Genomic DNA, 15,819 nt, shown 5'->3' with positions numbered 1-15,819 from the left:
TTTATCCTAGGCCGCAAGCAATAGAAATTCAAATACCTGAATTGCCCATGGTGCATTCTTATTAGTTTAGACTGCATTTGGAGTTTGTCTGGAGGTTGGGTTTTTAACCCTGTCCCATCTTCCAGCACGCAGTGCAATTATGATGGCAAGACAAGCAAAACTTTAAAAGTACATATTAGCTACGAGTTTTATATTTTCTGAATCTCTTCTGCGTTGCATAAATTAAATTGTCTCTCTTTAGACATGTCAGGGTGCATCTCTAGTTAACAGCAGCAAGCTTTCGCATAATGAAAGCACTTAAAATTCTAGTAAAAAGCTAAACTGGCTCGGATTTTGTATATTCAAGTAATCTTCAAACCTGGCGTCACGCTTCAATGTGGATTGCAGTTTGTCTGATCAACAAGTACCCTTTTGCTTAAATAGCATTTTCTAATTAACTTTAAGTGATAGCATCTCTAGACTCAAAGTCTCTGTCCTGCACATGGTTATTGGCTAAAATAATAAATAGACTTTTTAAAATAAGACTTACACAACCCTAAAATGTTGCACTTTACTACCTTGCCAGAATTAGCACGACATTGGCAGAAAAAAAGGGCTGCACACCCAACTCAAGCAGCCAAATAATGATAAAGGCAGTATTTCAGATTTGGGATGCATTAGATTGTGGGATACAGATATGTCACACTCCAGATGCTTACCAACAGTGGACCAACTTGCAAGGGAAATGTTTTGTGTAGTTATCAATGTTTTGAGTTGCGATTATATATTCTGAGTGCAATGTAATAAAACAAAACCCACATTTTTTTTTCAATTTCATTACATTTAAGTGCTTTACATGTGCCAACACAATGGTGTACAGAAAGCAGAAGTACAATTTGTGGAGATGCAAGTACACATTTTAAGACAACCACTATCTTGTCACATGTGAATAAACTACACCAGTACTTAACAATTTTGCTTACAAAACACTACTGCATCAGCAGAAAGACGCCTAGCACTTTCCTGTAAGAAGCTTGTATCATTTCAACTATCATACCGATATTTTTGAAAAACTGTTCAGAACTGGATTACAATCCCAAAGATCCAGAATAGAATACTGTGCCTCTCTAATTATTATATTTGTCAACGGGCAGAAAATTTGCAAGCTGATTGCTAAAGTCTGTAATCCTTTATAACCTGACTATCTACAACACCAGTTGAAGACTTAAAAGCTAATGCATAAAACAGTAAATTGCACAAATACATTCACTTCATTTTAACTCTAAACAATCACAATATAGCCTATGCATCAGGAATTACCAGAAATTAGACTGGTTCAGCTAAATAATTGATTTTGAAACCCTGTATCTAGATCATTTATTATGAAATCCAAGACTTTAAAGTTTGCATATTTATTAATTTCTCTCAATTATATTCTATAGTAGAATGTTATCATACAATAGCACCCTTCAGGGCAGCAACACATCAATAGTGGATAACTGGATTGTGAACGGTAAAAAATAAGTAGGTCAGTCCAATAACTCTAGCCACTGAGCTACATTAAGCAGAGATTACTGAAACAGGGCACAAAATCAATAAGTTAGTCAATAAATAAATGTGCTGCTAAAACACACACACTAAAAGACACTAAAAGAATATACCTTAAATGGAACTTAAGTTAAGAAACATCATCTCACGTCATCATCTAGCATTAGAACCAGGACAACACTCTGCTGCTTGAAGATAAAATAATCATACAACACAGCTTTTTTTTTTTTTTATAGCAGGACTATTACACATATCTTTTGACTAATGGTTTGTACACATGGCAAATGGATGTGACAGAGATCTGCATTGAGGTTTAAGCAATGATCTTGATTCTTAACTTTTCAAATTACACCATCTGTAATGTAACTTTACTGAGGCTCATTATTATTATTGAGCTGTGTTCCAAATATTAGTCCAATAACTACATACATTGTGTCTATAAAGAAACCAAAACCACATGAAAATGGCAGCCATATCGATCAAACACATTTAGTATGAAAAAAACAGACCAGTCAGTAGATCCAAGATCAGCTTCTGAATCACCAAGGAGGGGAAGAATAGGTGCTATGCCTATTAGCATACCACATTAAGTGATATTACAATACCAACATTATAGCAGATGCTAGAACAGGGGTGTCAAACTCAAGGCCCGCGGGCCAAATACGGCCCTTGGAGGTACTTTATCTGGCCCCCCGCAAAGTTCATTCATTACAGTGTAATTTGGCCCGGCCCAGTCTGGGTCTATTGGGTTAGTACACGCAAGAACTCCAAATCCCATCAGCCATAAGAAAAGTACCAGGAAGCTCAGAGCTAAAGAAACAGAAGACAGCGAGAGACAGACAATCATATCTCATGCTTGGTGCTTAAGGCGTGTTTTCGGTTAGACACTGTAGCCTACTGGCCGTCAAAAACGATAACATAACTCAAAATGTCCAAGAAAAGAAAGATTGATAAGGAAGACAGATTGTTTCAGGAAAGGTAGGAATTTGAATCTTTATTTGTAGAGCAGCAAGAAAACCCATTTGCTTGGTATGTAAGGGAAGTACTGAGGTGAACCACTATGAAACAAAGAAATATGGCGAGTTTGAAGGAAAGCAAACGCAAGAAAAGCTGGCCGAATTAAAAAGAACCCTTGATTTACAGCAGAAAATGTTTAAAAAGGCAAAAAGTGAAAGTGATGCAGCAGTTAAGACAAGTTACCTTGGGTCAGAGCTAATAGCAAATTGTCAAAGCACTTTTTTCAGGGTGCTTTTGTAAAAGACTGCATGCTTAAAGTCACAGAAATAGTCTGTCCTGAGAAAAAGTGTGTGTTTTGCAATGCCAGTCTTTCAAGAAATACTGTGGCTGAAAGAGTGGATGACCTGGCTACTGATCTTCAAGAGAGCTCACTGAAAAAGCAGGCGATTTTGTAGCCTTTTCTCTCGCTGTTGATAACAGCAGAGATATTACTGATACTGCTGCGTTATCTATTATTATCCAGGGTGTTGATGCAGACTTCAAGATTTGGATGTTGCAGCTATGCACCTCACTACCACAGCAAATGATATATTTCAACAGCTTGAGAAGTGTGTGTGCGCACAACATGAAATTACAGTGGGAGAAATTAGTTGGATTGACAACAAAAGGAGCACCTCCCATGTGTGGTGAAAAAAAAATGGGCTTGTTGCTTTTGGTGTGCAAAAAACTACAGGAGGTGAATTGTCCAACGACACTTGAATACCACTATTCTACACCAGCAAGCGCGGTGTGTGAAGGTGCTGAAAATTGATCAAATAATGGTCACGGTCAGGGCGAAAGGTTTCAATCATCGCAATTCCAAAAGTTGCTTGATGAGCTTAGTGCTCAATATGGTGATTTGCTGCACCACACCGAAGTTTGCTGGCTTAGCCACGGTGGAGTACTTACAAGGTTCTTTAAATTGAGTCAAGAAATAGAAATTTTCATGCACAATAAAGGGAAAGAAATTAGACAGCTTTCAGATGCAGAGTGGTTATGTGATTTGGGATTTCTCTGCAATACAACCGAACCGCTTAACAATTTAAAGGTGAAACTGCAAGGCTGTAAACAAGTCATAACTGAATTGTATGACGGTGTTAAGGAACTTCAGCTAAAGTTACATGCTTTAGCTAAACCCATGCAGCAAGGAAACCTTTCCCATTTGCCAATGTGCCAAGCTGTATCTGATTCTATGGCGGATTTTACTTTTCCTGGTAGTGCATTTGCTGCAAAACTAAATGTGTTGCGTGTGGAATTTGAGCACCGTTTTTCAGATTTTCGCAGGTAGCAGTTCCAGCTTTTTTTAGCCTTCAGCACTGAAGGCTAAGTTTGATTCTGTCTCGGCCGAGCAGTTTTACCCTTTCCTTCCAGTCACCTCTGAACACACACCTGACAACAGACCTGACAAATGTATCTGGAATAGAATCACCAACAGAATGGTTCGTAAAAATTTAGTAAAATGTATGCAAATGGTAGTATGAAGTGGGAATCATTCAGTTTCTAAACTATGGTGGGATGAGATACACAAATGGATACAAAATGGTTACTTTGTATTGGACGACATAAATAACCAATGGGAGAGAGAACAGAACAAGACCCCATCTCCAAGTATGCAGTCTTTGGTATTGCTAGAAAAGAAATCTAAAGATGTCAAATTACAATTCTACCAAGGATTTGGGTCAACAACCTATTCATCAACACATACAACCCATCTGACTGCTGTTACTCACATCTTTTGCCATGTTACCAAATCCTGATTGATAAAATATAAATGGTGTCTTATGGAGGAGGAAGGATGGTGCAGGGTGTTCTGGAAATAGTGCCCTGGAATAAAAGAGGAGAAAGAACCATGAAATGTCAGATCCCAAGTTATATAGCATACATAGTTCCACTGTACATCACCTGGAAGAAAACTATCTATTAAACTTCTTTCACAAGCCCCAAAGCTCAGTGACCCCCACCAAGCAGATTTAGCCTCTTCCACAATGCAATTGTGTACAGATCTATCAAAACTGCAAGGGGAACATGGTATAAAACGTATGCAAATCAGAAAGGTTATCTTCCAAAGCAAATTACAGGAGTACTCACCCCCACCTCCACCTAAGGCCTACCTTTGTAGTCTGAACAAAACCAGTAAACCAACTTAACATTTTCTTCAGCTAAAATAAATTAATAATACAATCAAAACACTCCCTTTTTGCTCAGCGATACAGTTTATTCTTTAGCAAGTTTGTTTTTGGACTGGTTTTTGAAACAGTCAAAGAAAACTGCTGTATTTGTTTGTTTGTTTTTTTACTTGGTAGAAATGCAATTTTGGACCCCATTCATTGACATGCTAGCTGTGTGTGTGTCTGTTTGTGTGTGTGTGTGACTGAGTGTGGCAATGTGACAGTTTGAATTGTACTTGCAGAGGCTAGTACTAGGCCTCGGGATTTACAGTAAACGAGTTTAAAATAATATTTAAACACAAAGCTGAAGCAATCAAGCGTCATACTGTAGCTTATGGATAAATTGTACATCGTTTAACGTGAATAACGTTATATATTCGCATAAAATTGCACAAGTTGTAATTTGCTCACGATGCAAGGCCCATCGAACTGTAGCCAGCTTTCCCCGTACATCATCACAATCACCATCACTCATTTGCTTTTGAAAATAAATCAAAATGTTTCTTGACATTGTTTTTGGAATCAGAACACCAATTGACAAATCAGACAACTTTCTTATGTGTTCCTGTTTGCAACAACTTACAAAGAACCGGGCCTACATCTAACAACTTAAAACAGACACACACGAGCACTCTGCAAGCTGCTTGGCAACGATATTAATTTATAAAACTCGCTATTATATGCAAACAATTTAAACATGTTTCAATACATAAATAAACCGTAACATTAATAAAAACCGGATAGATCGCTGGAAAGAGAGAATGTATACAACTTAAACTAATCGAGGAATAAACCAAACTTGTTTACATATGGAATTTTTACGTCAAAAAGTTGCTTTTTTTTTAAGGAACAAATATCATTAACAAATACTGTAATAAACTTACAACTGCAGCCCGTCATTCAGCTGCTCTTCAGCTCCTGTTTTCTGTTTGTTGGCAGCGAGGAGGAAGAGGAGGTCTAAATCCGTACACCAAACAGGAAACCAAAAACTAAACAGAAAACTAAAGATAATATTTCTAGAGACCTCTGCATAAAATACTCGAATTAGTTTAAAGGGTGGCGAAAGGGGGCATTGTGTTCACAGAAACATTTTACTTAAAAGCCAAGACTACCGGGAAATAATCTGAACAAAATGGATGCTTTCCCTTGCCATTTTGCTGTGTTTTTTCTGACATTTATCAACAGTATCAGTTCGAACACGTAGCACAGACAATGTGCTCTAAATTTATAAATAATAAAAAGTCACGTTTCCTGTTGTAATCGTATGTCCTTTTTCTGTGGCACCCATCATTATGCGAAAGCCATCCCTGCACCAGGACCTTTGTGTTCAGGTGTTTACAGTGTATGTAATGTACGGTAATTTTGACGCACATTTTCTTCATGTGAAGTTTAACACGGTAAGGCATGTCCTCTCTCAACACTTGTGAGAATTATTTTCAAAAACTGTTATCGAACATGGGTGTACATCATTATTGACAACACTAACTCAGCTCCCAACTCCGTACTAGTAGTCAGCCATTTTACCGTAAAAACAAAACAAATAAAAACAAGACTATCTGACCTCTTACATGGTCGTCATCTGTAACTGTACAAATCTAGACTAAACAAACTCCCTTTAAAAACCCACAGCCTTTCAAAAGTCGACATCCGATGAATTACATTTTAAACCAAAATATCGTATGTTCGTGGTGCTTAAAACTACTAAACCATGCATGTAAGCTTGAGAAGTAATACTTGTGTTCTCCAGCCCAGTGATCTACAGCTTAGTTTGCATCAAGTCGCATTTATCTGTGTCAAATTCAAAGCAGTCGTCTTCCCCAACTAGCAGCAGCTGTAACCGAAACCTTCTCAGTATTTGTGCACAGCTGAAAACTTACTTGATTAAATCACACGCTGCATGTCCTTATAACGTGTTGAAATGAACGGAGATTGGATTATCACGAACGTTTACGTGTATTCAACCGTTCAGTGTTACAACAGATGCCGGCTGAATCGTCTTCCCTGTGTAGTTTCTTTTGCCACCAGCCTTCCTTTCCAGCAGCTCTGTGTGATTCTCTCTATCCGACAAACTGAGCTTGGCGGTGCCCAACGAGAGACACCTCTCATTGGACACGCTGATTCTGACGTCAACACGCCTAACCTCACAGACCACTCCCTCGGCTCGCTCTTATTGAATGGCGCGCAGAAGCTTCCTCTACCGAAGGTGCCCATTGGTCGCTTGTGGTGTCGGTGATGTAAAACCAAAACCTTCCGGTTTTGCAGGTTATGGTTTTTTTTTTTTTAAATAGTGGATGAGCTTGCACTTGTCTTTACATCTGTAAGGTGTATTGTTCTGGATTGTTATCTTTTGATACACATTTTTAAATAGTTTTTTGCACATTTAACATGTTTTGATAGACAAGTGATACCGTCATTAAAATGTTCAATAGTAATACAGTACCTATGCAATACAACATTTTCAGCTATACCTTATGCATTTTTTTGTTTTTTAATTTACAGTGTTGGTTTTCATGTCTTAAGCACCAACTCTCAGATGCACAACCAGTAAAGTCTTGCCTGATAAAGTGTTGTGAGAAGGCTGTGTGTGTCTAGCACCAATGTCCACTTTTTAAGTATGGTTCTTGATGTGGGATTATTCAATGTGATCTTATCCTTCATTGTTTATTCAGGGCCAAAATCTAGCCCTTATTGACACCCATTCTTTACACCAACTTTGGGGTTGTCAATATTAACATTTACAGATTATAAGTAACAGCATACAATAAAGACACCTAACAGAATAACAACATTAAAATTCTTTGAAAAGAAACTCAGATTATTTTTGCATAAGTAGGCTAAAAAAAGGCATGAAGTAGACAAAGTTTAGTATAAATTATTGCTATTTAATAACAAATAACAGTAATTATGCAGAAGCATAAATACAGAGTGGTGACTAAGTCAGCCAATTACTTAACTGCAGAAACATTTACTGGAGAGCAACTCAATTACAGGACTGCCATCATAGCTGACCCTTTAGCAGATATTATTGTTCTGAAAATGTGACAATCATATGATACACAATAATTGCTTTCCGTCAGTCTTCTAAAATTAAAAAGGACTGGCAGCACTTACCAAGATGGGTTGTGTTTTCTCTTGGCCTGGACTCCATTTGTGTGGGAGTGTAGCAGAAGAGGGAATGCTACAAATTGGACAGACAAAAAGAAAATGCATGCAAGAGGTATAAAGAAATCACCTCAGCAATATCTTCCTGGTCAAATCTGTATACTTGTAGTCATGAGGGGGGCAGAGCCCCAATTACTGGATAGAAAGCATGCTGTTCATTAGAAAAAGCAGCTGGTAGGACAGTGAAATGCATTCAACCCCCTTCAACACCTTTTTGTCCTCTCATTATCAAACTAGTTGCTTCACTTACTGTGACTGACTTGCTTTGATTGTCAGCAATGTGTTTTTCAGCAAGAAACTGAGACCTTTTCAAGTCCCAACACCAAGTATTACTTTCCCTGCCACTGCTGTAAATAAATATTGATGTAGATAGTCTCCATATACCCACAGATGCCGATATACTCAAAACGCTAAAGAATGTCTTTAGTGAGTTTCATCACAATATAAGTATAAGAATTTCTCTGTGAACTACAGTACAGACAGACAGATATATTGTACTAAATATGTAGAAAAGAAAGTCTGTAGTAAAACTCTACATTTTGATATACAATCATGCAAGGTGGTTCTGTTCTGTTCCTGTCACTTTAAAAATAATTCAATATTTTAAAAAAGAAATACAGATTTAAAAAAACTGCACATGCGAGATCACCATAGCAAATCTAACTGCAAATCTCAATAACTTGTCATAACCAAGTTTCATTGCAATTTAATAAGCTCTTCATATTCATGTAAATCAGGATTTATGTGACACACCATACAGAAACCAGTTTGTTAGTTTTGTTTAAATAGAGCACATTTTATTTAATAATCATAGTTACTTATCATTTCTCCCAGCATAATTTATGTGCATACATTCTTCATATTATATTATAAACAACTGATATTTATATAATATTATATTATAAACAACTGATATTTATATATATAAAAAAACACTTTTTTTTTTTTATTACAATATACATTTTCTGCAGTTATTAAATACATTGACACAAAGAAAAGAAATACCAAAAACAAGTTATAATAACAAAGACCATTGTGGTTTCTGCTTTCTTACATAATTATAATGTACTACAAATGTATTAACACTACTATACTGCTTGGAATGTAAATAAACACAAAAAAATCCATTAAAATAAAATGCATTTAAATTATTTAAAATAAATACCTACATTTAATATTCACTTTTCCCAAATAAGTAAACCACACTTTATTAAAGACTATTTTAAAAGTTATTTGGTGTCAGTAAACTTGTTTTTGAAGGTTATAGAGTTTAAGTTATTTTAAAGAACAAAACACACAAAACAGTTCAAATGTTTCATGAATAGACAACCTAGAGTACATAATTCATAAAATCAGGCTTTGAAAACCATCCTTAATAACAATGAAAGTTAGTGCTCTTTCCCTTACTCATCCAAATTATACCATCATTAGCAACAGTAACTGCCCTCTACAAAACATCTTAAAGAGTAAGTAGTAGGGTTCCGAAAAATATAGCTTTGCGCATCCCCAGGTGTTGCTAGAACTGTTTTTCTTTTTGTGTTTGTTAACATCCTAACAACTTTTTACGTTCATTACCTTAAAGTCTGTTTCAAAGCTCTTTTCAAAAAGCTGCTGTAATTCCATGTAGCCTCTACTAAGCAGTTTCACCATGATATCTCACTAAATATGCAGTGTAACCTCTTAAATACAGTACTGTGTGCAACAAAGCTGAAATAAATGCACAAGTTAAATCAGCACAATACACCACTGGATTTGATTAGAGCATTTTAAAGCACTGGCAAATCCCTCTGGATTTCATCAACCACCTGCTTTTAAGGATAATCCCAGTATAACCAAGGAAAGGTTGTTGCAGTTCAGAGCGATTCCCCAATGATGGGAAATGCTTCAATACAATCTAGCCATGGCTTATCCATGTATCCAGTATTAGGTCATCCTATAGTGCTATAATACTTCAATAATTGCAAATGATGCATTCAATGAACATTTGTGTATGTGATCAATCTAACAATGAAACAGTATGCATTAATTTGTCCCACAGAAGCCGTTTCTTAACTTCTTTCCTTGTGGTATAAGCAGCACATATTTTGAAAGCCCCAATTTCTAAAAGAAAACAGCATTTGAAAAATCAAAGCAATGATCGCCTCATGCAGCAGCACTACAATAGAGCACATATTTAAACCTTCATTATAGTATTGTACTAGCAGCACTATTTGTTTCTATTATAATATATAAGCAATGTAAACCCAGCAACATTACCGTTATTTATAAGCATAGGTTTTCTACTTACAGCAAGGACAAATAGGACGTGTTCGACTGCCTTACACTGGAGCAGAGTTTTACATTCGGTGTGATGAGCAAGGACATTTCCTTCAAACGTGGTTAGGTGTTTTTCATGAAGTGACAAAACAGGGTTTATATAAATGCTGTTTTGGCTTTGTCTTCTGTCAGATTTAACTCTGTATTATTAGAGAAGAAAACACCAAGAAGAAAATCACCTACTGTATTAACAAGCCCTTTTATTTTTAAAACTCTTAAAGTTGCTCCATCACAGGCCTCTTTCATCTGTGCTTTTTTTTTATCCTATTTCGTAATGTTTCTCATGGAAGTCAATAAATGACACCCGAGGGAAAACACTAGCAGAATAAATGTAGTGTTAATAGACAGTGGTATTCTGTTCCACCACCATCTGGCTCATGAAAACAGACCTTCATTGACCAGGTAATGCAGAGGTCATGTGTGTGTGTGTGTGTGTGTGTGTGTGTGTGTGTGTGTGGGGGGGGGGGGGGGGGGGGGGGGGGGGGTGTGATGTTAAAGGCACTTTAAAAACTATAAAGAGCTATTCTGTAACTAAGGATGGAAAGTCTTTATTCCTTACAAAATCATTGTAAAGCTTATTACCAGCATGCAACCTACCTCCATTTTCTCTAATTTGCATGTACTATTAAAATGATTTTTGTCAAACTTTCAGAAAATATGTCACGCTTTTAGCGTGAGGCCCCGTTTTTGTCACAAGCCGATAACCTACAGTACATTACTTAAAAGTCTTCTCTGCTTCAAGGTTCATATCAAGGAGAATAGGTCCGAACTTGTTCGTGGAATAAAAAAAAACAAGACAGGAACTCTTAAAAAGGCACATTCTTTTGAAATAAAAAAGAAAAGGCAGGAATGACATAATATATCTAAAAAAAAGTGTGTGTATATATATATATATATATATATATATATATATATATATATATATATATATATATATTCCTTTTGTCCTTGTTAACACTCATTTCTGATTTAAACAATTATACATTAAAAGAACGACACCTAAAAACACCAAAAATAATACATGAAAAATAAAGCAGAAGTCATCATAGAGGAAGCACCTGTACTGGGTTCAGTAACAGCTTACTAACAATAACAGGTTTGTATTTGGTTTTGCTAATATTTGAATATAAACTAACACAAATAGTGTTCATTGTTAGTTTTGACAGTACAGACAATCATACCCTCTCCCAATCCTAAGGCTCTATAGTTTTACTTTTTTGGTTGTTGCTTGTAGCCTAATGCAAACAGACCCACAGATATGCATTATTACTGACACAGAAGTCAGCAGCATCACTCCCAACATTTCACATTACGCATTTTGTGGTTAGCGCAAAATGTGTCACATTCCCATCTCATTGAGACTCAATTTGTATTCTTTTCCATCTGTTTCTTTATGCTGTTGGTACATTTTATACTGAGATCTCTATTTTAATGCACAAGAGCTGAAGTGCTGCCGGTCACTCATCTCATGCTGCTAGGGTGCCATTTTCGGTGAGGTGATAAAATGCTTCTGTACTTCATTTAAAACCTGTATTTGTGCCATTAAACAGCAAGGTTTGACGAATATAAATTAACTTCAAAAGTACGAGATTAAAAATAAATATATGATGTATATTAGAAAACGATTGAGTGCAAACAGCCAATCAGCTTCCAGATCTAGCAGGCTTCTGTTTTGCATAGAAGCCCGCTGGAATGTTGAAGTACTTAACTATGAATTACATATTAAAATCAATCTTAAATCTTAAATTAAGTCTTTTCCCCTTAACATTCTAATCTACAACTAATCTGATAACATACAAAGCTACTTAAACATGCTTTCTGACGCTGCGCTAGAGACAAGGGAAATCATGTCTGTGACAGGACACCGTAATGAAGGCTCAATTCGCAGCTACTGGACAGCAAATCAACAGGAAAGACACGATTAGTCCACAATTCTGACATCAACTGGATCCAAACAACACCCTCCCTCAAAACCAGCCAGTCAAACTCCCAACCCTGTTTTAGTTCTTTCCGCACCAGCCAATCTACTAAAAAATATCAGAAGTTCAAAGTAAATACAGGTTTTATTTAAAGAGATAATAAAGAAATACACCGTTTTCTAATAGCGACAGAGCCCTCTCGGTGTAGGCTCTACTGTGTGGTAGATGACCTTGACTTTCGTTAGCGCCCTCGCCTAAGACTCGAGATGCATAACTCCAGTCGTACTTATCTACCTCATGGCATCTCCCGCATTGACGAGCTCTATCGCTTAATTCGTGCCTGCTGATTTATATCTGTTTCCAACATTCTATTTTTGTAACTGATGTACAGCCATGGCAAAAAGTTTTGCATCACCCAGAATTTTAGGATTGACACAGAATAATAAAAAAAGAACAAAACAAAACAAAAGAATGCCATAATAGCAGCAGAGTATTTCATGTTAGATTTCGAAATGTCACATCTTTCAATTTTTGTCAGTTTTACGTTAAGTATATGGAAAACTACAAAAAGCGGTAAGTATAATTCAATATGTTAATGCAGAATTATTCAGCAGGTTTCACTCTACTTTATGAAGCAAAATCTGTGAATTCTGTAGGGTGTTGCAAAAATGTTGTTTATAGCTGTAGCTATACCGAGCATCAAAAGAAACTTTTACTATTTTAACTTTTCACTATTACAACCCATTTATTTTCGGAAAAAAAATAAGGTATATAAATGATGGACACTGATGAAATATTTTTGATTTATTTTTAATCACTCGATCATTCATCCTTTGATCATGACACACTTTAGTGACTATGACCGAAGCATATGCACTTAATCACCTAATTAGTGTTAGCGGCGCCCCTAAACTTTTTTTGGAATTTAGCAGGTTGAAAATTGGAATTCCGTCTTTCTCTGTATGATGCACTTTCTCGAGAAAGATGGCATTTTTGGGGAAATTAGCAGGTTTGCAACCTGTTAAATTCCAAACCCTGTAAGTGATTTTGGTGTGTTTTATTTATTTATTTATTTATTTTGATGCTAATACAAATAATAATTTGTATATAAATATATATATATAAATATATATATATATATATATATATATATATATATATATATATTATATATGTTTACGTATGTCAAAGATTAATATATATATATATATATATATATATATATATAATAAAATATATATTTTTTTGTGCATTTTGCACTCTGCACACAGTTTAACATTGTTATTTTAATGTTAAATCAGTTGAAATAGTGTTTTTTCTGCTACAGTGACAGAGCAATCAAACAATTAGTGTATAAAATTTTGGAATTTAGCAGGTTAAACATGGATTATAACTCTAGCAGTTACATTTTTAAAACATACTTGCTAAACTCTCAGACCAAATTAAAACGTAAGGCATATTGTTTTGAAGCCTGCAATCATATCTGTTCAGCGATACCGTGGATAAGGTGATAGAACCAGGGGTTATTGAAATATTAATTTAAATACGATTCCCATTGAAACAAAAACTAGCATGCACTGCAATACCCAGCATCCATTGCAAACGAATATTGTGCACCATTTCAGTTGTGTGTGTAGCAGCAAGATGTCTGACTGTGTCGATGACGTCTTTCATTTGTTTTTGGTAAGTTTTTTTTGGTTGGCCAATGGTTAGATTATATAATAATTATTTAAAAATACATTTATTTACATCTGAATACTGTGTGTTATTTCCCCTTGTATTTCTGCAGTGCTCTTCATCTGATGAAGAGCCTGAAATACAAAATACAATAACTACAAATACAAAAATTATTGTAAGTTAATTTTATAATATAAATATTTAAATATCATAAGCTAAAATATAATATAAATATTTAAATATATACTTGTTCAGTGCTGAGTATTGTGTTCTTTTTTCCCTCATATGTTAGAGTACATAGGGTACATTTTGTTTGTATTTTGGTTCTATATTGATATCTATGGTACTTCTGGCGATTGAAAAAAATAAACACTTCGTGTTACAGCCGAGGACAAGAAAAAGACTATTATATCCACCTGAGTTTGACACTGAATTGAAAGAAAGATTTAAAACGGAAATCAAGTCAAGATCAATAACCAGAAAGAGAGTAATAGAAATATCTCATGTAATAGATGAGAAAATAAATTATTGAACATATTTCCACATTCTATATTCCATAAGCAATGTGAATTTAAAAACAACAGAATATAAACACAAGAAAAACACAGCTTGCAGATGTTCTCAAATGGAAATCATATAAGTGAATGTAAAGATCTATGCTGCACATGTTAACCTATAGGTCTGGTTCAGGGGGTTGTACTAGGCCCGCACGCCCTGTCATCTTCTTCCACCAATTAAATCTATTCTATTTAAATCTTAGTCTCCTCCTCCTTGTCTTGTGTTTTTTCATTCTGGTGTAAACCAAAGCGGACTGCAAGACCCATTCATTTTTGTTAAACTAGCAAAGAGCACAAATTGATTACTTACAGCAACTCTCTTCAGATTCAGAGGACTCCCAGGATTTTTTGTCTGCAGCAGATCATTCACCTGCAGCTTCAAATCAAGGTCAAATCACTCCTCCATTCCAGTCTCCGTTCAGTGGCTCTGAGATCCAAACAGCTGCCTCCCAACCGAGGTTCTCTCAGTACTCCAGCTTCCCAAGGAGCTAATCTTCGTCGTTCTAAACGACTCCGGGACCAGGATGCACCTCCAGAGCGACTACACTGGAAGGACTGGACTTTAAATAAACTTATCTGAACAATTCATCCTGACAGCCAGCACTTCAAAACAGCAGGAACCTGCTTCAGCCAGATCAATCCAACAAGAGCACTCCTTGATTTTTCAGGAGATTAAATCTTTTATGCAGCTATTTGCAGACTCGGTCAACACCCAACTGAGTGATTTAGGTAAAAGGGTGTCTAATATTGAACAAGAGAAGCAAACTTCAGCTCTTTCAGTTTTCTGCTCTATTCCTACAGTTACTCCAGTCGCAGCTACAGTTACTTCTGGTTTCGCGCTATCATTGGCACTGCCCAAATTCGGTGCAGTATAATTGAAGGTAAGGATATTAATCTTGTTTCTTTACTTATGGCGACATCAGAATTCCTAGATCACAGAGTAGTGGATTGCGGAGATCTGTCAGTTACATTAAAATCCCGAGATCCCAGATTACTTAAAAATCTAGCATTGGGGGAATTCGTCCTTGCTTTCTCCATATTCAGAGATGTGCTATGGTCCGTTTATCCTAACCGCAGAGCAGAATTAGACTCCTCCGAGTATTATATCAATTGTGATCGTGTGTCAGATATGGAGGGACTATGTTCCTCGAATATCATAAAGCGTTCTCAGCGAAAGCAGCAGCCACATTGGCATCAGACAACCATTTAATCAATTGGGCTCAACCTGATCCAGATTTATTTAACCGGATTTTCAGCAGCCTCAGAGCTAACACATGTGGGGTCTGCGCTTCCACGGGTCATTCAACATCCCTCTGCCCTAAGACTGCTATAGCATCTACTTCTAAAGCTGCACCTGGTACCACCACTAATTATTCAAACAGATCTTCCTTTCCCAATCCAATACATTCCTCAGCTCTACCCGATCAATCCACAAGACAAATACGGGCGCAGAATTAGATTCGCAGGAGGAAGATCAATTTGTAACAACTTCAACAC

General features: G+C 36.2%; 1 protein-coding gene across 2 annotated transcripts in view; it reads right to left on the bottom strand.

Moving 5' to 3' along the window:
• The window catches only part of LOC121327873 (transcription factor Dp-1-like), a 35,532-nt gene extending 28,765 nt beyond the window's left edge, over positions 1 to 6,767 (bottom strand). The window contains exons 1-2 of one of the 2 annotated variants that reach the window (XM_041272167.1): positions 6,569 to 6,767; positions 4,254 to 4,347 (exon numbers count right to left, since the gene is read on the bottom strand). In XM_041272167.1, the coding sequence (XP_041128101.1) occupies positions 4,254 to 4,265 (12 nt within the window). In that variant the 5' untranslated portion in view covers positions 4,266 to 4,347; positions 6,569 to 6,767. Of the gene's footprint in view, positions 1 to 4,253; positions 4,348 to 5,575; positions 5,735 to 6,568 lie in introns of those variants that run through there. The other variant, XM_041272168.1, reaches the window with a different exon arrangement.
• Between the last annotated feature and the right edge of the window lie 9,052 nt (positions 6,768 to 15,819).

This window comes from Polyodon spathula, chromosome 15, assembly GCF_017654505.1.
Source record: "Polyodon spathula isolate WHYD16114869_AA chromosome 15, ASM1765450v1, whole genome shotgun sequence".
In the NCBI taxonomy this organism is placed as follows: domain Eukaryota; kingdom Metazoa; phylum Chordata; class Actinopteri; order Acipenseriformes; family Polyodontidae; genus Polyodon; species Polyodon spathula.
This window is presented reverse-complemented; position numbering and strand designations above follow the sequence as displayed.